This window comes from Desmodus rotundus, chromosome 13 (assembly GCF_022682495.2).
Source record: "Desmodus rotundus isolate HL8 chromosome 13, HLdesRot8A.1, whole genome shotgun sequence".
Classification (NCBI taxonomy): Eukaryota; Metazoa; Chordata; class Mammalia; order Chiroptera; family Phyllostomidae; genus Desmodus; species Desmodus rotundus.
The window spans coordinates 8,186,238-8,211,269 of record NC_071399.1 but is presented as its reverse complement, the minus strand read 5'-3'; the positions used below and the strand labels follow the sequence as shown (position 1 = coordinate 8,211,269).

Sequence of the window (25,032 nt, the reverse complement as noted above, 5' to 3'; positions counted from 1 at the left end):
TGATTCTTTTATCTTACTTGGCAAAGATCAGATCGATGGTAATCTCTTTCCTGCCCATATTTTACCATCTCAAAGCAAAAACAATGTTTTCCATGGCTTTTGCATTAATTTCTCCCATGTTCCTGCTTCCCTGGCACTAAATGTGTACGGGAGAGTCACTGAGGAACAGAAGGGTACTGGAGGTCTTGACAATGGGCAGGACAGGCCTGGGGGCTGGGGAGAGGGAAAGAAAGGGTCACTTCTGCTGGGGACCACGGTCACCTGCCAGCAGCCTGCCAGATGGTCCTACAGCTGGCCTGTGGCAAGAGAGAAGACCCCCATTGAGGATCTTCTATCTCCTAACTCAAGAAAATACGTAGAACTAGATCGGCTCCCTCGGAAACCCAGATTCCTCAGAGCAGGGTTTGATAATGGTACTGAATTTCTGTCGTGCTAAGAAGCACTGTGAAGAGTACTCGAGACAGTTATTCATGAAAATGTCTGTTTCAGCACCTTCCACTGCCAAGAGTAGTCAAGTTCCTGAAAGATGGTGTTTTAGCGCGGGGGTCACAGAAGCCCGATGTGAAATTGTAAACAGGGTGTAGGTCTAGATCTCCTCTGCCCACCATGGCGTGTGAGTGGACGTGCTGCCCTCCCACTTCCTAAATCGATCCAGTGAGGGGTACCGACGTGTAAAATTCCAAACACCCTGAACTTTTGGAATGAAAATGGACAAAGGTGTAAAGTTGTATTTGTTTTCTTTGACTTTATTAGCACACATCAGAAAAAATAGCATTGTACTGAGTGATTTCTCACGATGGTCTATCAAACAGATAGAAAAGAGATTGTTGATAGCTGCCGCTGTGTTCTGGGTAATCTTGTCACTCCTTCTGTTTATGCATTTCAAGTATGGGGATTACAAATAGGACCTGCTTGATGGGTGTTGTGAATCTGAATGCTTTGGAAGCACTTTGAGATCCCAAAATGAACTTGTAAAGTCATTATAGGTTGCTGTTGGTTTTTAATCAAGCTCTAAATGCTGCCCATATTATAAACGATGAGACTTTTCAAAATATGATCACTATTGTATTGTGAGCAATATGCCTATCATTGAAATTAAAAACTTTATTTTCAAGTACACTTTGTGGTGGTAAGTGGTTTATCCTGGGTAGAATTTTGCAAAGCTGTGCCAACCTAAAAAAAGGAACAATGCTTTTGTTTCCATTGAAGAGTTGTTTTCTTTTCTTTTCTTTCTTTTTTTTTTTTTGGTTCCCAAGGTGACTGCAATGTAATTGAAAATCGCATTTTAGAAATGCTGGTTGGGTTATGGAAAAGGGAGGTTTGGGAACAGCTGGTGTTCAGATCAGTGTTACTCCAGATTAACTTTCAATTTCTGCTTCCTGAACTTGAGTTTCCCAAAGTCAGAGAAGCAATGGTTTGTTTTCTTTATCCAGCTAGCCCCCTTTTAGCCCTCCAATTTATTTTCTCGATTTGCTAGCACCCCCCTTTCCACATGCTCGTGAAGGTCCCCTGAGATGTGCAAAATATACAGAATGGATGACCAACTACGTAACAGAAGTTGGCTGCACAGCACAGCTCTGCTCACTGAAGTGAAGTGTGGTTTGATATGGTGGCATGCGCGTGGAGGCAGAGAGGACCAAAGTGCTTCAAAGGTGGCAGTCCAAATCTCTTGTGTGTCTTCTGCTACTGAGAATCTAGAACTGAAATCAGAGTTTTAGAGAAGTCAATAGCTCGCCAAGTTATGTTTATCCATTGGCTCTTCGCCAGGGGGAACTTTTTAGCAGGAACTGGGGTGAGGAGGGGGGAGACAAGAAATTTAAACTTCCTACCATTCATAACAAAATCAAGTGCGCCTTTGTGGGCAGGAGAGGGGAGACAGGTTTACATCTGAAGGTGAAATAATGCCGTCAAAGGAAACCATGGCCATGAAGAAGTCATGAGTCCGCGCAGACAGTCACTGACACACACACACAGAACGCCGTGGCCTAATGACACGCGAGTTTTCAACTTTGCTTTTCTGAACAATACACTTCAACGCACTGCTGCCGCTTCATCAGATTTATGGAGGTAGTTATATGTAAAAATAAAAATTACCATAAAGTAATATGCTGTATCATAATAATACATAAGTGTGCAAAATGCTGACAGATGGGTTGACCCTTTAAAGTTGAACGCTACAGAGATTCATCCAGATTCAATTCTGTAACCCTTTCAGGTGATACGCTCTCAGTGAAGACTAGCTAAGCATCCGTGTAGCACGGAGCTCTCCTTTCACTGGAGGACAAGGATATTGGCAAAGCTAGGAGTGGCCCGAGTGTTTAGTCACTGAGAACCTCACGGAGTGACCTGACTGAGACGGTCACTGAGTAGACCGTCTTGGGTGACATTTGTGGTGCGCTTCCTGCCACCCTCCTTCCCCATTCAGGAATCCCAAATAGATCAGACGAGGCTATTTCTACATGGAACATCTGCTTACATTGTATCATCTTTGAAGTTCATTATTTCTATGCCAATGGCTGCTGGTCTGAGGGAGTTCTTTTCTTTCTTCTTCTTTTTTTTTTTTTTTCCAAATCATGTGCCCAATAGCATCAGGCAAATAGTGTACACATTTCATTTGAATAACGTCTGTAAACCTACTTCTTGTGAAATATTGATAAATTCATATTTTAAAGCTTCTAAAGGTAATGCTTTCCTTTCCTGTTCGCACAGCATTTGATTATTATAATGGCTACTTGCAGAGGATCAACTAGACGCTGATGGATTGTTTCAATGGTTATATTATTTATGAGCTGATAGCATGATAAACACTTGAGAGCAGGTTTTTGGGGGAAAAAAACGAATTTAGACAGAAGAATTTAGTAACCGTATGGTATACAACTCCCCAAGGAAACAGACTCTGTATATAGTCTCTTAGATGTGTTATCTAAGAGATATTTAAGCAGATCTGGGCATATTTGAGCAGTGAGTCAAATAGTGCATTTCTGAGCAATCAAGGCATGCCTTGGAGGAAATAAGGCATGACATTGAACACCAGCTCACTTATGCATTTTAGTGGTGTGGGAGTTTACCAAGAAGTGGGCTGAGGTCTCACTCTAAGCACACCAAATGAGCCTGTCCTGAACTCGACACGTCCAGTCTCCCACGCGCCTTCCAAATGTCCGATAAGGCGTGAGTGGGCACCCAATGCATACGACTGCATTGTTTAAACAGACTGCCAGGACTGAGCCTAATGCGGGGGCAGAAGGGTTCCACAGATTTTATGCCATTGATTGAAATCTGAGGAAAGAACATTTTAGATTTATTTTTGGATCTATATTTCATGGTATATGGCTCCAAACATCACATGACGCTAAACTAAATAAACTTTTGGTCAGACCATCTACTCGTGTCCTAGGTAACCCTTTTGCAAATAATTTTCCATTCTGTCCAGATTTATTCTGCTGTTCTCATAAAATAAAACAAGGGGACTTTGAAAAGTCTCTTTCCTAGAAGGCTGAAGCTTGTTTGTCATCCCGTTGCCACTGACTGGCTTCTTTGTATTCAATGTGACTGTGTAAGCTAAAGCCAAATGCGAACAAACCATTTTGAAATAAGTTGGGCTAATAACCATACAGCCACCTAAACATGCCTCTTGAAATTGGCTACAAAGTGTCTGTAAACATTACTCTGGCATAGTTCACGTATGCATCATTGTCATTACGGTCAACTTTAGGGGAGGACAGGTTAGAAGTACACACCAGGCTTGCAGAACGGCCACATTCCGTTGCTCGTTACATGGGCGCATCTCTACTTCGGATCAAAACTCACGTTAAAGTTTTCTCTATAGATATCTTCCCAGGAATAAAAGGCCTGAAGTTCAACTCTCCCTAAATCTGCTCTTTCCTCTAACCACTAAAAATTATCTCCCATAGCCTAATTTAGGCATTCTATTTAAAACTACATAAAATAGATTTATGTCCTTCCATTAGAAAGAATAACATCCCCAGGCCATACTCTTCATTTGTATCACAAAGAACATTTTGCTTTTAAACAAACTAATTATCGTATCTATTCTCATAAGCTAGGATCATCATAAGTATCCCAAAGAGGAAACGCTGTTCCTTACATCTTTGATGAACACCTTTTAGAAGTCCACATTACCTCTTCCATCACTGAGCGCTGAGCCCCAGCCAGGCTGGGGACCCCTTCCTTTTTATCCACTTCAGATTCAAAGGCCTATATTCCTGTGGGCGATGACGGAAGGTTCAAACTCAGACAAGCACCTGTGACCTTAAACACAAACTCCTGCACACACACACTCCCAGCACGGCCATCACGGCCCTCCCGACACACGTCCCTGGGCGCCTGCAAAGCCGCTTCACGCACACTCACAGTGACAAATGACAGGTGCCTAAACGCTTCACACACAGAGGGCTGGGGTCCCTTCTCGGCAGGGTGGTACTGGCGTCCCTCACGGTGGGCCCTTACACTGGACATTTTGTGGTGGCTTAGTGTTGTTTTGCTGTTACTGTTGTGTTTTGGGGGAAGTGCCAAGAGTCAGTTCTGCGGCACCATCTGCCCGCAGACCGGGAGCTACGCGCACCTGTGGCATCGAAACGTGGAACTGGCAAACTGCAGGACATGGAAAGTGCGCAGCACACTGACAGCGTCTAGACGTTCCTACGGGTGCTCGGGTACAGTTAGTGAAGCAAAAGTGTACACATCACCCCTACTGCTATTCTGTTGCTACAGAGCCATACATGTGAGAAGCAATACTCTGAAAGAAAGACTTTTGTGGTTTGCTCTAGCCTACTTAGCAGCACAGTTTAAGTAAACACAAAAACTGTGGTTGAGATGCTTGTCTTCCCGAAGATGTAAACATCAGTCCCAGTGTCGTAAACTTGGCTGCATCGAACGAGACAGGAGATCGGAGGCAGGACGACTCTCACACACTAGTCACAGAAGCTTGCAAGCAGTTGGAAGGTTTCTGTAACTTCTCAGCATCGTTGGTCGGGGGGTCCGTACTGGATCGGAAGTTGAAGGCCGGGCCGGCTCCACCGTGGGCCGGGCTCAAGGTGGGGTTCTGCCGACGGTTACTTTCGACAATGCTTGACGTGTTGGAAGCCAGGCTCTCCCGAGTGCTAAAAGAGTAAAAAGGTTGTGTTTTGTTTTGTTTGGAACATAAATGACTAGAGAGTGAGTTCCAGAGGAAGAGCAAATGATGTAGGTAATGGGTTTGCTCTGTTGGCTCACAACGTCACACCCAGACCCTCTCCTACTGGTTAGTCACACGTGGCTCCAGGAGCTTGTGTGACAGACCCAGCTGGCAGCGCCCTGAAGAAAGGGTTTTTCCACAGCTCGCACCCTTCCAGTGGCTCCCCTCTCCTCGAGGAAACAAACTACTTCAAAATTTGATGTGTCTACAGCTATTGCATCAGTTTTTAAACATACTCATAAATACACATATGGGATGATTTCATTTCAGGCTGGGACTTCACTGATATAACTGCTCCCGAATAAACCCAATGATTGCACCCTAATGGTTCTGTTTTCATTCTTGAGTAGCAGATTTTGACTTTGGTGGACTCTGAGCATGCCATTGGCTAATCTGCCACACTGATGGAAATAAAATCCTATTTTAAACACCTTCACACCTCTGTTTCAAATTTTAACCCTTTAGTGATAACATGTCACACATTATATTTTCAGATGAGGAATCTTAGATGCTACCCATGCAGTTGTGAAGTTTACATTATCCGCATACCCCGCCCCCAACACCCTTTGGTAGGAATTTAAAGGATTCTTATAGAGTAGAGATGACTTAAAGACTTTAGTATTTTGATTTCTCTTAATTTTCCTAAGTTAGAAATACTGAAATCTATTTTATTGCTCCAAGAGACTTAGAACATTTAACATTTCAAATGTGTAGGGAAATAACAGAAATAAGATTACTTGGCCTGATTGATAGGAGCTGAATGGGTTTCATGTTCAAGGTCCTCAAAATGGTAATAAGAAACTTACCAGCTTACAGACAGTCTGAAGAAACCCTTGCTGTTCAAAATACCCATCCTATTGGATAGATTCAAGGTTTATAAAATATTTGATGGGAGCTGGTCCCCATAACTGGTCTGAGCCTGCCGAAGCTGGTCTGCCGGTCAAAGTACGATAGGGGACACCCTCACTGCCCCTCATTCCCGTCCAAAACTGATGGTACTTTTGTCTGCGCCCCGGACCCTGGCAGCCCTTACCAGCAGGTTCTTCCATCCTAACCCCTTGTGGCCTTGAATTTGCTTCTCATCAAGGGGCTGAGAGTTAATTGTTCAAAAGAAAGTGTGTTTATCGACTACCAAAAAGACAACCGGACATTTCTTGACGGCAGAGAGTACCTCCAGAAGGTTAACACTTTTCTAAAAGTAAGTCGAGTTCTTCCACTATGCCTTTGGTAAACCTGGGCATACCTGAAGAATACTCAGCACATCATCAATAACGGCATGGGAAGTACTGGCCTTACCTACTTACCTGCCTGACCTCTTCCCTAAGCAAAATCATCAGCGGCTTCCCGGCCCTATTACGGAGGCACAGGTCAGGTGAAGGAAGGAAAAAAGGTGACAAATGTGCAGGCCCAGAGATTCCATGAGATGTTCCTTCAGTTTCATTCCTAATCCTGACAGTACCTCTCCCTTCTGGTGTTTAACTCCCTCATTTTTAAAATTGGGAAGGTTACTTGATGTACCTACTCACAGAGTGACCGTGAAGAAGAACCATGCATCGATGAAGAATTTGTACATGGAACAGGTAGACAAATGTAAATTATTTCTGTTCGATAGCCAGCATGTCGTGAAGCAGGTAGCCGCTGTGGGTTGGTTTGGGAATCTACACATTACTAACGCCATCTTTTCTATGGGAAAACACACTGGAAGATCCAAGGAACCCACTTTTACACCAGCCTTTAAGGCATGGGCTCAACATGTTCCTGCTGACTGCCAGACGCTGTGCAAGGCACTACATACAGACACACATCGCTGCGAAGGGCGGTCTGTGCTGGTACCTGTCTATGCGCCCGGACGCCTCTCTGCCATGGCCCACATAGTCACCGTGGTAACTGGATACAGGGCTCCAGTTTCTCCAAAGGATGCACTTCATGATAGCTGTAATCACGAGTGCAGGGCGTGACATGCACAGTGAGGGCTCTGGGCATAAGGATGAAAAAGTTAACGCAGATGGAGTGTGAGCAGGAAAAATATCCCACAAATTTAAACGTTCGTACTTTTTAAAGGAGAGAGCTAATGGAGTACCGCCTTAAAAGTAAGACCTTGGGGTTTCATAGGCAGAAGACCTGAACCCGACTGCCCCGTGGTTCGTGTGTTTCACGTGGCCCCTGGCTTCACACCATCACACGGTACGGACAGCACACGTCCCTGGCAGCCGCGGGTCCCTCTGGTTTTCATACTAACTTTATCCACCAGTTTTGTAGCAGGCTTTTAATGTCAAAAAATTTCAGTTTCAATATTAGATCTGTGGCAGAGCTTACGTGTCTACCTTTTTTCCCTTCTCAATACCCTTTAGGTTTCCCGAAAACGGGACTGAAGAATTTTAGAAATGTGGCTGAACATGACTCCTGAGCCAGCATTGAAAGCTGAGAGTGTGGGGATCACCATTTTTGGTCTTTTTTTAAAAAGTTGGATCTTAGTTGGTCAGTGAACTATTTACTGAAAGACCTGAATAAATGGTCCACTTAAGATTTCTGTATCTCACACCTGTGGGGAGATGTCAGTGGGATGATGCCATTTGGCTAAAATACTCCTCATGCTAGCCAGTAAAACTCCCTACAACTCAAGTATTCTCCTTTGTAAACTCTCCCCATGCACTAGTTAGAAAGGCAGCTTAGTGAATTCAGAGGTATACAGAAAATACAGTTTACACATAGGTATAGAAAATGCATTAAATAAGGGGGTATGATAAGGAATTGTTACGTAGATCCTCTAAATGCATGAATTTATGGGTGAGCTATGTATGCCTATGAGAAAATTCTGCCTAATGAGAGTGGACAGACACATAACTAATCTGTCTCCTCGGAGTAACCTTTACCTTCTACCGTGACAAGGTGCTTCAAGAAATGCAAATAAACTGACTTCAAAAAATAATCCCATTCATACCCTGTGTTCTGAACCCCAAATTTAGAGATAAAATATATCCTGTGGAGAGACTGGTTCAACTCTCTCATGAATATTTCTGTTTCTTTTCCCCCAAACAAACAAAAAACTTCCAATGTTATGCAGCGGTAGGTTCTTGAGTTGGAACCATTAAGGACTCTCAATGTCTCCTTAGCAACTATCTCTGGACTACTAAAGTCTTCTCTCAGCGGAGGTCTGGGGACCAAGGGCAACATGAAGGGTGAAAAGCATTAGGTGGGAAGAGCCTACATAATATGAAACAGCAGAGCATAAGGTACAGGCAAATAAACCACACCTTCCTTAAGCGATGGTTTTGAACTTCTACTGTCGATTACAGACCTTCAATCAAGCCTATAAGGTAGCCCCTGTAAGGATTTCAAGAGGAGAAAAAAGCGTAGAAAAAAGAAATAGAAAGGAAAGGACACACAACAAAATAACTGGTGAATAAGTTAAGATTTGATTTGCAAATTACGCAGGAAAAGTTATTTCTTAGAAAAGCCATTTAATAGGTTGGCAGTTTTCAGACCAAGTGCCATGCTCCTTGAGGTCCCCTAGGGCTCCTCAAGGGACAGGCAGCAAAGACCTGAGACTCCTGGTCTCTCACTCACTTTAGCCAGAGGGCCAGCTCTGTAGTCTGTTTAGATTTTGGGTGTCTGCCCATGTTAACTTGGAAAAATGGTTACATGACAATAATGATGATGATGATGATGATGATGATGATGACAACGATGAGAAAGGCCTAATACGTGACAGATAGATTAATGATTCCCAGTTCTGATTTTTGGGGTGTTATGTCCCCAAATTATCTAGACATACAGTGAAATGATCACAATAGAACTGATTATAATTCTTCATAATTAAAATAAGCATGTGAAGTACATAATCATATCTGAATACTTGTTAAAATGACAAATATTGTAAAATCTTGGGAATCACAGCAAACGAGGACCGTCAACCTCTCCACAGTATTTCTGCGTCTCAGAGTCACCAATCTGGAGTAGAATTTAGAAAGAAAATGAGGGCCAGAGTCGCCCTTTGAGGAGGAGGAAGAGTAAAGGAGAAAAAACGGGAAGCTGCGTAGACTCTCTTTTGCTTTCTTAACCTCTGAGCCACTTCAGGGCACTAAACGTGACCATCGGGCACTACATAGTCTCAACTGTCAACCCTCTGCTGAATCACCAGCACCTACCTAAAAGGAGGGACTATGATTAGAGGACTCGGATTAGGTCGTACCAGTTCTGCGGGGCGGGGGGGGGGGGGAGAGAACCACGCGGGCATGTGCCCTGATCTAACAGGGCAGAGGCCCCCGATCTTCCTGTGGGAAGAACAAGGTCCATTTCCCTGTTGACGCGTGAGTGGTGAGAGGAAGGAGTATGAGCAAGCAGGGGCGGGTCACAAAGAAAGTCAGGGTTCCAATGGCAACTAGCTTCTAGGTCTACTGGGAAGGTTTTCAGACCTGATTTTACAGTTGACCCTTAGACATCACAGGGCGCAGGGGTTTTGACCCTCCCGCAGTTGGACGTCCATGTATACTTTTGACTCCCCGCACACTTAACTCAGAATAGCCTACTGTTGATGGGAAGCCTTACAGATAATATAAACAGGCATCAACACTTATTTGTATATGTAGTAATACTGTATTCTTACAATAAAGTCAGTTAGAGAAAATGTTAGTAAGAAAATCATCAGAGAGAATACACTGACAGTATTTACTGAGAAAAAATCTGCCCTTACTTGACCCACACAGTTCAAACCTGTGTTGTTCAAGAGTCAACTGTACATTCTCACTAGAGGGGACCACAGTGCTTGAGTCAATCAGTTCATTCCCAGCCCCCACCCCGCCCCCACTACCTACTCATTCTACTCCATGTTCTAAGGACTTCAAAATAAAACACAACAAAACCCTTTCTTTATCAGAATGGTGGCAATATAAACATAGAAAAAAATACTGGGAAATGTTGGTCTTATTTAGATTGGACTGATGCGAGTTTGAGGGGAGGAGCCAACCCACCAGTCCAGATTGGTGATCTCTACAGCTGCAGAAACATTTGTTTCAATTCCTGAAAAAGAAGTCAGAAACAGGTTGTTAACAACACCACTCACGCAACTCTTAACCCTCATTCACAGAACTGAGACTGTGAAACCAGAAGCTTTTTGAGTTCTTTGCACAAAGCCCCAGGCCCTGGTAGGTGTATGTGTGTGCAGAAGGACGCCTCTCCCTACCGTGGGGAGTTGAATCCGCTGTCCACAGTGATGCTGCTGCTGTCCATGCTGTCCAGGCGTGCCGAATGGGTGGTTCTCTGGTGGCTGCTGCTGTCGGTTTCTTTCGGAGCAAGAAGGGTGAGGTTCTTCTCAAATTTCCTCTGCAAGTCTCTTTCCTTCTCCCTCTCAAGGAGCCACTGCATGGTGCCCACATCATCTCGGTTCTTCTCCTCCTCGGTGGTCTTGTTTGCCCCTTCCTCAGAGTCATCATCATCGGAGACATTGTAATAGTCAAACGAGGCTTCCTGGTTCCCCCCAGACTCCTGCTGACGCTGGAGGGCAGGCAGGACTTGTGCCCCCGAGGTCCCCAGGGGTGATGGCTCCAGCTTCTCACATCGGCCTGGCAGTGCATCAGTGGGTGTCTTCGGGTGAGATTTGAGGAGGGACAGGCTGGACTTGTGATAGCTGTTGACGGACAAGGTGCTGTGAAGAGGTTTGAACAGTGTGTCTTTGCTGAATATCTCTTTCCTCTTGTCCAGGCTGCTGGGCTCGGCGCCGTGATGCTGGATGAGGCGTCCATTGGCCATCCCTTCTGCTGTGGCGCTGGGAGCAGCTGGGCCCCCACCGGGCCCTTTTGGCGACTCCTCCTTGTGCCCCACAGGCTCCCTGGAGGAATGGGGGGCCGGCCTATCAGAGAGAGGCAGCTTTTTCACCCCTTCTGCCAGGGCTAGAGTGTCATGGTCCTCTTTATTCTTTCCCAGAGGTGACGGTGCCGTGAGCACTGTCTCACTGGAGGTGTTGCACTGGAAATAGTCATCCGTGGCTGTTTTTGTGGGACAAGAGTTGAGTTCACCATAGGATGGCAAACTCTCGGGTGGTTTGCCTGGCTCCAAGAGGCTACAAGCGCTGGACGGTTCCTTGCTGCCACCGACTTTTTCTGGAATACACACCTCTTTATAGCCTGTGGACAAAATGTGAGCCCTTTGATGACCGGCGGTCTGTGCAGGCCTCAGAGTACTGTCGTCGATGTAGGACTGGATGGGCGTCTGGTCATCCTGGCTGCAGCCTTCGGCCAGGTCATCCGGTGTCCCCAGAGAGGAGGCACCCAGGGGGCCTTTAGAGTTGTCCATGGACCTGGACCGCTCCTTGGCTTTGCTGGACCTCTCGTTCCTGGACCGCCGGTCCTGGGTATGGCTGTGGCTTCGGTGCACTTTTGAGTGGGAGCTCCCCCTGGAAGGTTCAGGAAAAGGCATCTCAGTCCTCCTTTTGGCCAGTTCTCCCGACACATCCCATTCCGGCGTCATGGGGAAATGAGGCTCGATCACGTTGGTGTTGCTGTGCATGATGAAGTTCTCTCCTTTGTGTTCAATGATGAAGCAGCCCTCCCTGGGGGCCCTGGTGAGAGGGTCGCAGAAGTCATACTCTCTGTCACCTGGGATATCCAGGTGGGAACCTTCCGACGGGTCTCCTTTAGAAACTCGCGTCTTGCTGTGTGACCGAGACTTCCCATGGGACTTCCGATGAGTCCTACTCTTTTTACTTCTTCCACTGTGATGGGCAGAGGATCCTGCTTTACTCCTATGCGCTTTTTCCTCTTCGAGCTTCTTCATTAGTGCAGTGTGCCTCATGACGTTCTCCACGGTCAAGTCCGGGTTGATACGCCGAATGATTTCCATTTCCACCTCCCGAGGGATGGTCGTCGGCGTGTCCTCGTCTCGCAGCGGCCACTCCTCGGGAGGAAACTGGGCGGAGAAATTGGCTAGCTGTTTGGTCTTGTCTTTTTTAAAACTGAGCCGGAATAACTTGAGCCCAAATTTTTTGGACTGCTTTTCACTATCTTTAGGTTTGGAGAGAGTTTCTGCCTTGTAAGAAAAATTTACAGTACTTTTGCTCTTTTCGGTGGGTGGCACCTGGCAGAGTGAAGGAGGGCAGTACGGGTCCTTGCAGTCCTTGGCAGGTTTCCTCTGCAGGGTCGACGCGTGCATGCTGTGCATGTCTTCTCTGCAGCAGTGGCAAGAGTCGCAGTGGTTTCTGGGTAATGTCCTTTCCCTGACGCAGCCTGAAGCAGAGGGTGTAATGGTTCCGGGTTGTGGGGAGGTACACTGAGACCTGTCAGGTATCCTCTCGTCCAAATGGTACCACTTACTGTTAGTTCTTATGAGGGAAGGAGTTATGAAATAAGTCTGCGGGGTCACAATGAAATAGCCGTCTGGAGTTGGGTAGATCTTCCTCTCCCGCACCAGCGTGTTCAGCGTGTGCCTCAGAATTTCTTGGCTTGGGGTGGGAACACCTAAAACCAAGAGAACACACTCGTGAGCAGGGAGGGGAAACATGCTTTAGATCCCTGATGGTTCAGAATCTGCCGTGGACTGAATGTTTGTGTTCCCCCAAGACTCATACAGTCAAGCCCCAATACAAAGGTATTGGGGGGTGGGACCATAGGGTTAGATGAGGTCATGAGATGGAGCCCCCCCATGATGTGACATTATGAGAAGTGAAGATCACAGCCCTCTTGCTCTGTAATGTGAGGACCCAGGAAGAGGATCCTCACTCTACACCAAATGTGCAGGCACCTTGACCTTGGACTCACTTCCTAGCCTCCAGAACTGTGAGAAATAAATGTCTGTCGTTGAAGCTCCCCTGTCTATGGTCTCTTGTTACAGCAGCCCAGACCGACTATGACAACATCCTGTTACTGTGGCCAAGCTTCAAAGTATCATCAGAGAGCAAGGACGCAGCATTCGAAGGTGTCCCTTAGGCTCAGTGGGAATCCCAGTTTTCTCTGATGACGCTTACGAGCATTACCACCGACAGAAGGAGAAAGCGGAAGGGGTGGGGAGAGAAAGGGGAGTGTGATGAAGTTAGGTCACTACTGTTGTAAAAAGGCTTTACCGAACTGAATCTTTAAAGATAGAATATTTTTAAATAAATAGAGAAATGAGAAATGTTTTACATGATATGATATACATCAACAAAAAAGACTTTTTTTCTATTAAAGCAATTAGGGAAACAGGGTTGAGAAGCCATCTTGGTATTGAAAAGCAAAGCTACAACACAGAGAGGCTACCGGATATACTTGGAACTTCTCCACACGTTTTTAAAGATTAAGTTTACTTAATAAACTGAACTTTATAAATTATATAAAAGGACAATTGGTCTTGACCATGGTTCATGATGCAGTTCTCTCCCATTTTAAACTACCATGGTCAATTTTGAATTATAGCCCTGGTGGAATCCAGGGCAGACCCTTCTTGGCACGAGTCAGCAGGACGGAGGTGGTTTTCCTAACTCGTAACCAGGAGCCCTAAGAAATACACTCATGAAAACTTAGATGTTCCATGTCTCTCTGGTCCCTGGTCCAAAACTGCCATACTTGCCAGAAGAGAAATTTCAGAAGGAAACCATAGATAACTCCTTGGTAGAGTAACGGACACTGTTTTCAAAGGGTTTTGCGTGTATGTGTATGCCCCGGCTACCCGAAGAGACAGAATTGGGCATATGCACACTTAAGGAAGCGTACATTCTCCAGACTGTAGTGCGTTTACTTTAGCTCTTGGCTGTTCTCCATTCCTCATTGCCAGGTACATTGATGGTTACCACGTTTATAAGGTTGACCTGAATGATATATGGCCACGTGTCACTTAACTACAGGGACACGTTCAGAGAAATGTAGTTTAGGTGATCTTGTTGTTGTGTGAACATTCGTAGAGAGTTCACTCAAACCTAGATGGTCTAGCCCACTACACACCTCGGCTAGATGGCGGATGTCGCCTACTGCTCCTAGGACACAAACCTGGACGGTAGGTAGGTTACTATACTGAATACTGCAGGCAAGTGTAGCACAATGATAAGAACTTGCTTGCCTAAACACAGAGAAGGCACAGTAAAATTATGGTATAAAAGATAAAAATGGGGAGGAGGTCGAGGGACTGGGTGAAAGGTGGGAAGGGGGTAGGGGAATGAGTGAATAAAATGAAGGTGTTAAGAAGTGCACAAATTGGTAGTTACAGAATAGTCAGGGGATATAAAAAATTACGGCATAGGAATATAGTCAATAACATTGTAATAACTATGCATGTTGTCGGATAAGTCCTAGAATTTATCCAGGTGATCACTTAGTAAGATATATAATGTCCAATCACTGGGTTATACACCTGAAACGAGTATGATATTGTATGTCAACTATAATTGAAAAATAAAAAATTACTTTTAAAAAATGGTGCACCTGTACAGGACATTTACCATGAACGGAGCTTGTAGGACTCAATGTTGCTCTGGGTGAGTCAGTGAGCCAAGGGTGAGTGAGTGTGAAGGCCTGGGACACTACTGTACACCACTGTAGATTTCGTAAACACTGTCCCACAAGTCCCTCTCCCTGCTTACTTCCGATGGGGTCAGAAAGAACACCGGAGCTGTCGATGCTGCTCCGTGAAGAGGGTTGTGGGCTGGGCTGATTGGAAACATCGAGGAGCAAGTGGCTGGGCAGGGCAGAGACCACCAACAGAGTGACAGTCAGGAGGGAGTGAACGGTGGCCTGAGGGTCAGTAGTAGGAATGAGAGATCAAGAAGGGAAGATAAAGGGGCACAGGGGACTGTCGTGGCTGTGTCATTTTGCCTGTTGCACATTGGAGCAGTGTCAGATTAAGGAGCTCTGTGGTAGTCATTACAAAAAAGAGCACTGAACGTGGAGACGGTGTAGAAATGAGGACTCAATATTTTGACTTTGGAAACTTGTTTTCAGTTCCATTGACCCTCTGGCACTGAAGTGATGGAAGAAAGAAAGCTCATCTATGCTTTAGATCATTACAACCTGAACATATTTCCCAAGTCCAGGGACAGGCTGGCCCCACCCAACCACAGAAAGCTCTCACTAAAGTGGCAGTGGCCCTAACACCTGTGCAGGTAGCTCCTCTGGGCCTGCGTCCTTGTACAAGGTCTTAGGTCCCTGAAAAAGAATGTATAGCCATGTTCTCTGGGCCCATCAGACTAGGTCTGGGGGCAATGCAGCACCCCCTGAGTGTGTGATGCTGGGGGGATGGGCTCCTCCACACTGAGACAGGACAGAGGCCGAAGGACCGAGACATCACATGTGCACTCAACACTGAGGGGCTGGGAGTGAGAGGGAACCTACTGCCAAGCCCCACAGAAACTGATCCTGTCGGAGGAAAACAAATCCTCCTCAACTACATGTCCTTCTATTTCTTACAGGAAGTCCAGCTCCATTGTAATCTCAGGGACCACCATTGTACACGTGGTCTGTCGTTGAATGAAACGTCACATGGGGTGCATGATGGCAGTTTGGAAACAGGTCAGGTTGAATCAGACTGCCAATATTCAACCGTGTCTGATCCACAAAAATGACAGTTCATGCAGACTGAAAGCTTGGGCTCCGGAGCCAGACTGCCAGATAGAAATCCATCACTGTTAATGGATGTTATTGGTTGGATTATGCCCCCTACCTTCTGCCATTTGTAGACTCAAGTCCTAACCCCAGTACCCCAGAATGTGACCTTAGGTGGAGACAGAGTCTTTATAAAGAGAATCGAGTTACAATGAGGTCATTAGGAGGGCCCTAACCTATACGACTGGTGTCATTTTAGAGGGGGAAATTTGAACACAGAGATGCACAGAGAGAGAAGACAATGAGAAGAGACACTGGGAGAAGACGGCTGTCCATCAGCTGAGGAGACAGTCCTGGAACAGACTCGGCCCTCGCAGCCTTCAGAAGGAGCCCACCAACTCGAGTGGTACCTCGATGTTGGAATTCTAGCCTCCAGAACTGTAAGACAATACATTTCTGTCGTTTAAGCCACATGTACTATGTTATGGATGCTCTAGAAAACTTAACCCAGCTGGTATCATCTTAGGCAACTTACTTAACCTCTCTGAGCCCCCATTCACTACCACCAAAATGTGGATCTTAATCGTACCTACCCACACAGGGTTGTTGTGGGTTTAAATGAATGTAATGTATTGGGTTGGCCAGAAAGTTCATTTTTTTTCCATAAGATGACTCTAGCAGTGCTTAGTTGTCTTTAACTTCATTCGAAACAGTTTTGTTAAGGTTGTATATTAGCGTGCATTTAAAAAAAGTTATCAAAATTGGTGAATTTCTGTGTATCCACTTTAATATTGAAGATGGAAGAAAATACACACAACGTTTTTGGCATATTACACTTTATTATTTCAAGAAATGCAAAAACGAGATTTGTGCAGTGTATGGAGAAGGTGCTGTGACTGATCGAATGTGTCAAAAGGGGTTTGAGAAGTTTTGTGCTGGAGATTTCTTGGTGATGCTCCATGGTTGGGTAGACCAGTTGAAGTTGATAGCGATCAAATCAAGACATTGATGAGAACAATCAATGTTCTAACATGTGGGAGATAGCTGATGTGCTTAAAATATCCAAATCAATAAAGTTATTGGTGAAAATGAAATTTTGTCTTTTATTTTACAGAAAAAAACTAAATGGACTTTTTGGCCAACCCAGTGTGTACAATAGTACCTCACATACAGTGAGGACTCAATACAGTAGCTATTAGTAGTCTCAACTTTGGGTCAGGGCCCACGGAAACCTAGATTACCTTCAGAGAACACTGCCTAGCAACCTAGAACAGCTGGGTAAGCAGAGAAGTGTGGGCTCCCCCAATCCTTCCAAAACTAGGAAGGTGGGATACAAAAGCATTGGAAACAGCTGGGATCACTCAAGGGAAACGAGGCCATGACTATGATGTGACACAGACACCCATGTCACCTTCTCCAGAAGGCATCCTTAGTGACCAAGGCAGGAAAGGTGACATTGCCCAGGAAGAAGGTATTACTATACATAATTACTTCATGTTTGACCTGCATGCTTTCCTTTCCTTCTGCTCTTGAGAAACAGGGAACTGGTTTTCCTGCAAGTGACTTCAATGCCAGGATAATCACAATTTTTTTTTCTGAAATTTTTATGGGAGTTTCTGCCCAAAATAAAAGCGAATTCCAATTGAATTAGTGATATAATCCAAACCATATCAATGCAATTCTTGGGAGATGGTATACAACAAAAAATGCTTTAAACTTAAAACAGTTGCTAAGCCCTACTAACAACCTTCTTCTCAACAACTTCAGGGGGCGCTATTCACACAGAATTCAGCTCCTGAGAAGAGACACTCAGTACAATTGTCACCCCCTGGAGTTGCGCAGCATGACAACCCAGATAACAAACCCATATTTAAAACTCAGGGTATCTTACGTGGTAGCATACATTCAGTCAAAATTAAAACAGAAGTTTTCCTAAAAATGGTAAGGCTCACTTATAAGATTTCACGATTGAGTTTACCGTGCTGCTAGATTAAAGGAAAGGGCCTAATTCATAAAAGTAGCTATTACTATATGACAAAAATTTAGCTGTATTCTAGAATTTGCTGATTGTAGGCCTTCCAAGTTATCTTAGAACCCTTACAAAACTGTATAGAATCATGACTACGCTGTAATCATTCCTTACCATTAGGACTAAGCTCTCTGATTATTCCCAAATGAAGGGATAAGAAAGTTTCCAGAGAAAATTTACATCTAAGGTTTTTGTCTTATATTTGCAAGTATATCAATCAAATAATGTTTAATTTGGAAAAAAAAGACAAAATAGAAAAACATTCCCTGTTTGATCCCTTTTCCATCCTTCTACCTGTTCATTTGCAAATGCTTTTAGTGGTAGTCACTGATATCCATGATAATTATTTTATTAGTAAGCCCTAGTGTAATGACTGATATTTTCAATTGTCTACGAAATTCAGGGTTCTACTAGAAATCCGTAGGGGTCACCTGAAAGAGATGTGGTTGTGAAATTTAACGTTCGCACGTTCTATCATTTTCAGACTCTACTCCCAGAGTTCATCACGAATTTGGATTTTAAGAGCTTAAAGAATACAGATAAGCTTTCCACCCGAGCTGACCCTTCCCTTACCTTACTACTGAAAGGAAAAGGTTTGCCTGGAAGTTAACAAGGAGAGACAAACAATTAGTGAAGAACATTCAAAGAGCATCAAAGGTTACAAAACTTAAGGTAACTTATAGGTTGCACGGGTGGGCTCCCGTCAGAGCAGGGGTGTCCAACCGCTGGGCATCTCTGGGCCACGCTGGAAAAAGGGTTGTCTTGAGCCACACATTAAGAACACAAACTCTAATGAAAACTGATGAGCAAAAAAAAAAGGTTTTAAGTAAATTTACGATTTTGTGTTGGGCCACATTCATGGCCACCTTGGGCCACATGCGGCCTGAGGGCTGCAGGTTGTACACCCCGTCAGAGTTTTTAAACAGTACACATAATTTCAAACTCATTAATTGGGAAATGGAAAGAGAAGGAAAAATTACCAGGAAAAGTGGGGAGACTCGACATCATACATTACTACTTAGTTTAGAAGCAGTCTTTCTGTCCTCTCCCCAGGGCTGGGTACATCACCCCACACCATGACCTTGAGTTTGGCCAATGAAATGTTAGTGTGCGTGGCACTACCAAAGTGCTGCCAGGCCCTTTTGCATCCAAGCTGGTTCTCTTGTGCCTTTGCCGTCACCACGCACAGAGCAAGACTCTGCTTGCCCCCTTTTCCAGGGAGGATGGGGTACAGGTGACTCAGAGCCACCTGACTAGGACCCATCTGAATCACCTGACTCCTGGAGAACCCACGACACTTGAGCTAAATAAATGTTTATTGGTGTATGCCATTCATGTTCTGTATTTGCTTGTTGCCCAGGTTTTTTGGAGCGAACACTAACTGATACAGCCAACAGCTTATATTTACTAAGGTCTCTTCTCCATTGAATGAAAATATGTGAAGCATTGGTGTTTAACATAAGCTCTATTTCAACCCAGGTAGAGGTCGCATGCAAACCAAGCTGGCAAACTGGTGGCCTGATAATGTGTTTTATTTGACTTGCATGTCTTTGGCATACTCATGTTAAAACGCACATGCATGTCACATAAAATTGAAATTCCAGATTCTCTTGGAAAAACAGCAGATTTTGCAAGTCTGGTAGGGTCCTTTTTTTTGGAGAAAGGGAGTGACAGACTGCAGCGAAGTAAGGGCTGCGTCTCCTGAGATGGGGTATGTGTTCTTCAGTTCATCCCCCTTCCTAACACCTTCTAGCACTGGAGGCTTCAAATGCCTTTCACACAGCAGCGGGGCTATTGTCTTCTTTTTATAACAGTTAAGAGAAAACATTTTATTATTTTATATAATCTTTAGTATATTTTACTGTTTTTACAGTGAGATCTTTTGTAATTTACCAAATGTGATTTAAAAATTTTTTTTATCCTCACCCGAGGACATTATTTTCATTGTTTTAAGAGCGAGAGGAAGGAAGAGAGGGGAAACAGAGAGACAGAGAGAGATACTGATGTGAGAAAGAAACATTTGGTTGCCTCCTGTACCTGCCCCGACAGGGGATCAAACCCACAACCTGGGTATGTGGCCTGACCAGGAATTGAACTTGTGACCTCTGGAATGACACTCCAACCAACCGAGCCACACTGGCCAGGGCCCAAATATCATTCTTAAAATTCATTGGGTCATGACGTAGGCATGCGAGGTATGTTTAGTTTTGACATCACTCCTCCTATAGTCGAACCGTGAAGGATGAAAATGTTCAGCTGTTTCTGACTGGCTCCCAGGAACCACAGTGTCGGTGTACTTGAACAAGGTTGGGTTGCAGAGGTGGGATGGAACCTCGGTGGGATTCCTCATGGAATCCAATTTCATTTCTTTTTCTCAGTGTCAATTAAAAAAGTCTTACAACTGAAGAAGGCAGGTTATTTTTGAAGTAACACAGGTGCCTTCATTTTTAATTACAAAACTAAGAAAAGCGTGTGGTCCGTTTTGGCAGAGATTTTTTTTTCTGTCCTACTGGAACACGAGAGGAACTATCCGTTCCCGTTACCTGGGAAGCACGTGGTCAGGTGCTCCATCAGTGCTTCTTGGGTGACAGGTTTTCGTGCCGAGTTCATTGCTGAGATGGCCAAGCAAAGGATCTCCCCGAGTGGAATAAACTGAGACTGACTGATGGGAGACATACTGATTGGTGATACATCACCTGCAGAAAGACAATTTTCAAGTGAGCGGTTCATGAAGAGGCCCAGCCATCTGTCCCCCACACACACCCTTCACACATACACCACCCTTCTGTGACTCTCACCTCGTCCCTGTGTTAGGCGGGCGGGTCACCTCTCAACACTGACCTCCTTCGCACAAGCACGGCCCACCCCTTCCGGTGGAGAGATGGCCTCCACAGGCAAAACCTGCCTTCAGACCCGAGAGCCCATCTAAATCGACAAATTACGGAAAGGCCGCAACCATGGGACTTTGGGAAACAACCTCTGTTTCTGTTAACCTGGAGCTTATGGGTTTACTCCCGGCCATCTACACCCTGACAGATGCATCTGTGGTCACTGGACAACTCATTCATTCAAATAGTGAGGGCTCTTTAGGGTCAGGTATCTGCTGGGGGGTTAGGACCATGACTTAGGCCGCTTCCCCCAAACACTTCTGCTCCCAAGGAATTTTTATTCAAGTGGAGGAGACAGACAAGTAGACCAAAGTTCATGGTGTCCCAGAGAGGCCGAATACCTGGGGCAGAGCAGGGAGGTGGGGGTGGGGCTGAGAGGCAGGGAGTGAGAGGAGGTTTCCCTGAGGATGTGCAGCCTGAACCCAGTGCTGAAGGAAAAGAGTGTCTGTGGCAGTGGTTGGGATGGTTGGGAGGCAGGGGGGGAACGAAGGGGGTGGTAGGGCCCACCAGCAGGTGTTTCTGGGGAGGCCCACAGGTTATGCAGGCACAGTGGGAGGAAAGAGCTGTGTGGTCAAGGCTTTCATCCTATGAGGGAGGGTGAAAAGCCATGGAGGGAACTTAAGGAAAGACAGTCAGAGGTCTTTCAGAAAGAGGACTGTAGGCCACATAAAGAATGGACTGGAGGAGCAGGAGAGGGAGGACAGATGACTTCCAGGAGGGGCTGAGCCCTCCTGCACATATTTGCATCTAAAAGGGTGGTGGTCGGGGTGGAGGCAGTGGGGGTGGAGGAGCTGGTGGGGACAGAGGCCTGAAGGCAGGAGGCCGAAGACCTGGCAGCCAGGGGGTTAACTGACTGTGGCTCTGGGGGAGGTGTCAAGAGGAAATGCAAATATGCCTTCCATTCCTGCCATCTTCACATCACAGTGTGGTGATTTTCAAGTTCAAGTTCTGCTCCAAGAATTCCTAGCCCCCAACAGAGGGAGAGTCTAGGAAAGCAGGAAAGTCTGCTCCTGACACCTGGGTGCCCTCTGTTTCACTTAAAAAAAAAAAAGGCCTTATCAAAAGAGGGTGAAAGCTATCAGCAGAGAGGAATCCCAATGAGCTTTTCTAAGTTTATTTCTCCCGTGTACTCACATCCTCTCTCCTGTCTTGTTTCCTAAGCATGATTTCTCTCTTGTAATAAGTACCATGGCCCGGAGAACAGAGACTTGGGTCAGCCTAAGCAACACCTTCCCAGAAGAGGTCTAGGAGCTCTGGAGTGGACCTGCCTCCTCACTGCCAGGCACTTAGAGCTGTACCCAGAGCTACCCCTAGTTCAGTGGGAGTCCGGAATCCCTTTGGGAAAGAACTTGAACCCTGTGTTGATGGACTGAATGGGAAAGAGTTGAATGGATGAAACCAGGCAACAGGGCTTGGGAATGAAAACCACCAGATGAAGGGGTGAGTCTAACAGGAGAACCAGCAGATGAAGCAGCAGGACCCCAGTGTCAAAGGTCTGATGCCCCCCGTAAGCCCAGGTCAGCTCAATGCTTCCCTCTCGCCTGCATTCCTTAGGGTTCCAATCAGCACTGCTATTGGTGCCATTCTCTGCAAGATGCGTATGAGGAGAGTAAGACATTTTCCCCAAAACCAGAGAGAGCGAGGAGTACTCAAATCTGGGCCAGGATAAAGGCCAGCAGAGATAAAAATCAGCAGGAACCGGAACTGACCCAACTTAAAACCCACAAACTTCTGGGGCCTACAAGATGTAAGTGCCATAAAGAGACAGTCTCTGAGAGGTTCTTGAAAATCTTGGAGGGGGTCGCAGGGGGTGGAAGCCAGAACATGGAATTTTGGGCTGATACTGTGGATGTGAACTTCCCTCACTGGCTGATGAAGCTCAACTCATGTTGGGGACTTAAAAATGGCAGAATTCTGTGGGCTGGGACCACCTCACTGTGCAAGTGTGAACCAGGGGTGATGGTGAATGAGCAAAGGTGAGAGTTCGGAGCTCCACCTAGTCAACTCTCTCCTCCCCTCAGTGCTGGGTAGCTCAGCCACAGCCACCCTCGAGGTCTTCTGTGATTCCTTCTCTCCCCCCTCTACCTCCCACAGGAGAGGACAAGCACTCCGAGGCCAGGGTTCCTGATGAGTTGCTAGGTTGGCCATGGAAGTCACGTAGAAGGATTTTGTAAATCAGATGAACAGAAAGGTGAGGTCAGGTGGCAAAGCGGGGAGGTCGGGGCACGTCCCAGTGCCTTCGGCCTGTGCGCCACCTGGGAAGGGGACGCCTTCTAATGTTTGCCTGTCGTAACTCAGGACTTCTCAGATCAAAAATATAAAATTACTAAAGATGGTTTTCTTAAGTGCAGGTCTATTCTCTTATTTTTGTATAAGTTACAGGGGACTTGATCTCTCTGTAAAAAAGAAATAACTATTAGCAAAATAAACTAATTTAGGTCAGGCTTCTCCTTGTGCTTTTAGCTGAAAGTATTTGTTTAGTGTAAATGCCATCTTCTAAGCTAATTCCTTGTCATTCATTGCAGCCAAATATAAGAGGCAGCACACTCTAAGTGTCTGAACTGCATTTGCTTCGAAAAAGCTCAGTTCCACTGTGATAAAGAATATGTGCAATAACTTTTAACTCAGGATAGAGGACAAAATGGAATTTGGAGGCTCTAAGTGACTATCTCCACGTCATCTTGTTTTTATTCTGCACTAAGATATATTAATTTCCACTTCCTCCCTACCCCCAGCCTCGTGGGCAATCCTGGGCTTCCTGGACCTCTCCCTGCCCTCCACCCCTACCCCAAACCACTGTTGTCTCTAACCTAGCTCATCAGAATGGCCGGACGACTGAACTTGCCCTCCTGCCCCATTGCTCCCTTCCTCACAGAGTGACCCAGCCTTCTTAGGAAAGCATAAAACACACCACTTCCCTGCATAAAATGCAGCATGGACTGCCAGGTGGCACCTAGAAGATCAGAACTCCTCACCAGGCCTGCAATGGCCCCCAGGGTCTGAGCCTGTCAGCCCCCGGCTGAGGCCTCCCCCACTGCTCACCACCTGGTGTCAGAGAACTGCTTGGTGGGGAGGAGACACCACACACCAGCCTACCACGGGTACCAGACTCTTACCAAGCCACTGTCTTCCCTCTCTGAGTGTGCGTGTGCCCTGGTGCGCTGTCTGTCTCATGCACGAGATTATAAGCTCCTGGGCAGAAGGGCACATGGACGCCAGGTTCCCACCACAATTCCAGTGCCTAGAATAATCCAGAGCTTACACCGGACACCCAATAAATGTCTGTTGAATGAATGAACATCCCTTTATAACATTATAATCCAAGGGATTTCTCAGGGTAGTTAAAGGATTGTGATTTCATTCATATTTTTTGCTCAATAATTACAAAGCAAATTTAACAAAAGACTGAATAGACCTAATTTATACACAATTTCTAAGACTTTCCTATTAATATAATAATAATAATAATAATCCCCCCCAAACATAGCAGTTACCATAGAAAAATAATGACCTACTAAGCAATTGTGAGGATGTGCATTTCACATCTATACTAAAGAAACCACGGGTATCTCGCAAACAACATAACACATCACTCAAGTTTACTGTGATTCTCCATGGATCTTCCATCAGACCTGCTTAATGAGTCAACTAGTCATTGTTAAAATGTATTACTAGAAAATTCTTCCAACTGGACCACATTTATGGTCAAAGAAAACAAGGACTATAAATGCCACTAAAACACTGTTGATCATCATAATCTCCTGAAACCGCCCCATTTCGCATAAACCACGAATTGCTACATGTCGATAATTTAGAGGTTCGATTTTTCTACTGTCAGAATTAGTTCTGAACACACTCATAAAGACAACTCATCTAAAAACTCATAGCTACCTTGTAGGCTGACAAATTCTTCCTAAACTGCAATAACTCTGTCCTGTTGTTCCAACAAGAAGGGGTAAATAGGCTTCGTTTCAGCTTTATTTTCTTACGAACATCCACTTAGGCACAGTCCTCAGGGAGCATTTGTCAAATCCAGGATGATTCAGACAAAACCAAACACAGTGCCTTGGACAGAGTAAGCATTCAATAAATTTCTGGTAAGTGAATTTAAGATGGGAGAAGACGTGAGAATATTACCATTGTAAGTAAATGTCTTTGATTCTAAGAGCATTTAACATCAAATTTAGAATACCTCGGTGAACATTTGGACATCGCTTTCATCTAAGGGACTAGTCAGCTGAGAAGCATGGGGACAAAGAAATCTGTCTGGTGGCGATGAGGGAGAGGAGGATGGAGACCACACTGGAGACGGGAGACAGCATGTGCGGAGCACCAAGCGCCACGCTGAGCTGGGGGAGCCAGGCCTAGTGAGGCACCGCTGGGCCAGACTGCAGGTGAGAGGGAGAGGAAAGTAGAAGC

The 25,032-nt window shown here is 45.4% G+C and overlaps 1 protein-coding gene across 7 annotated transcripts in view; it reads right to left on the bottom strand.

The window, feature by feature from the left end:
- Positions 1-720: 720 nt before the first annotated feature.
- STOX2 (storkhead box 2) overlaps positions 721-25,032 on the bottom strand; it is a 177,733-nt gene continuing 153,421 nt past the window's right edge. For 6 of the 7 annotated variants that reach the window (XM_053916857.2, XM_071220181.1, XM_071220182.1 and 3 more), the window contains 3 exons: positions 20,269-20,421; positions 10,377-12,645; positions 721-5,120 (listed from right to left, as the gene is read on the bottom strand). In XM_053916857.2, coding sequence (XP_053772832.1) covers positions 4,925-5,120; positions 10,377-12,645; positions 20,269-20,421 — 2,618 coding nt within the window. In that variant the 3' untranslated portion in view covers positions 721-4,924. Of the gene's footprint in view, positions 5,121-10,164; positions 10,214-10,376; positions 12,646-20,268; positions 20,422-25,032 lie in introns of all 7 variants that reach the window. The other variant, XM_053916858.2, reaches the window with a different exon arrangement.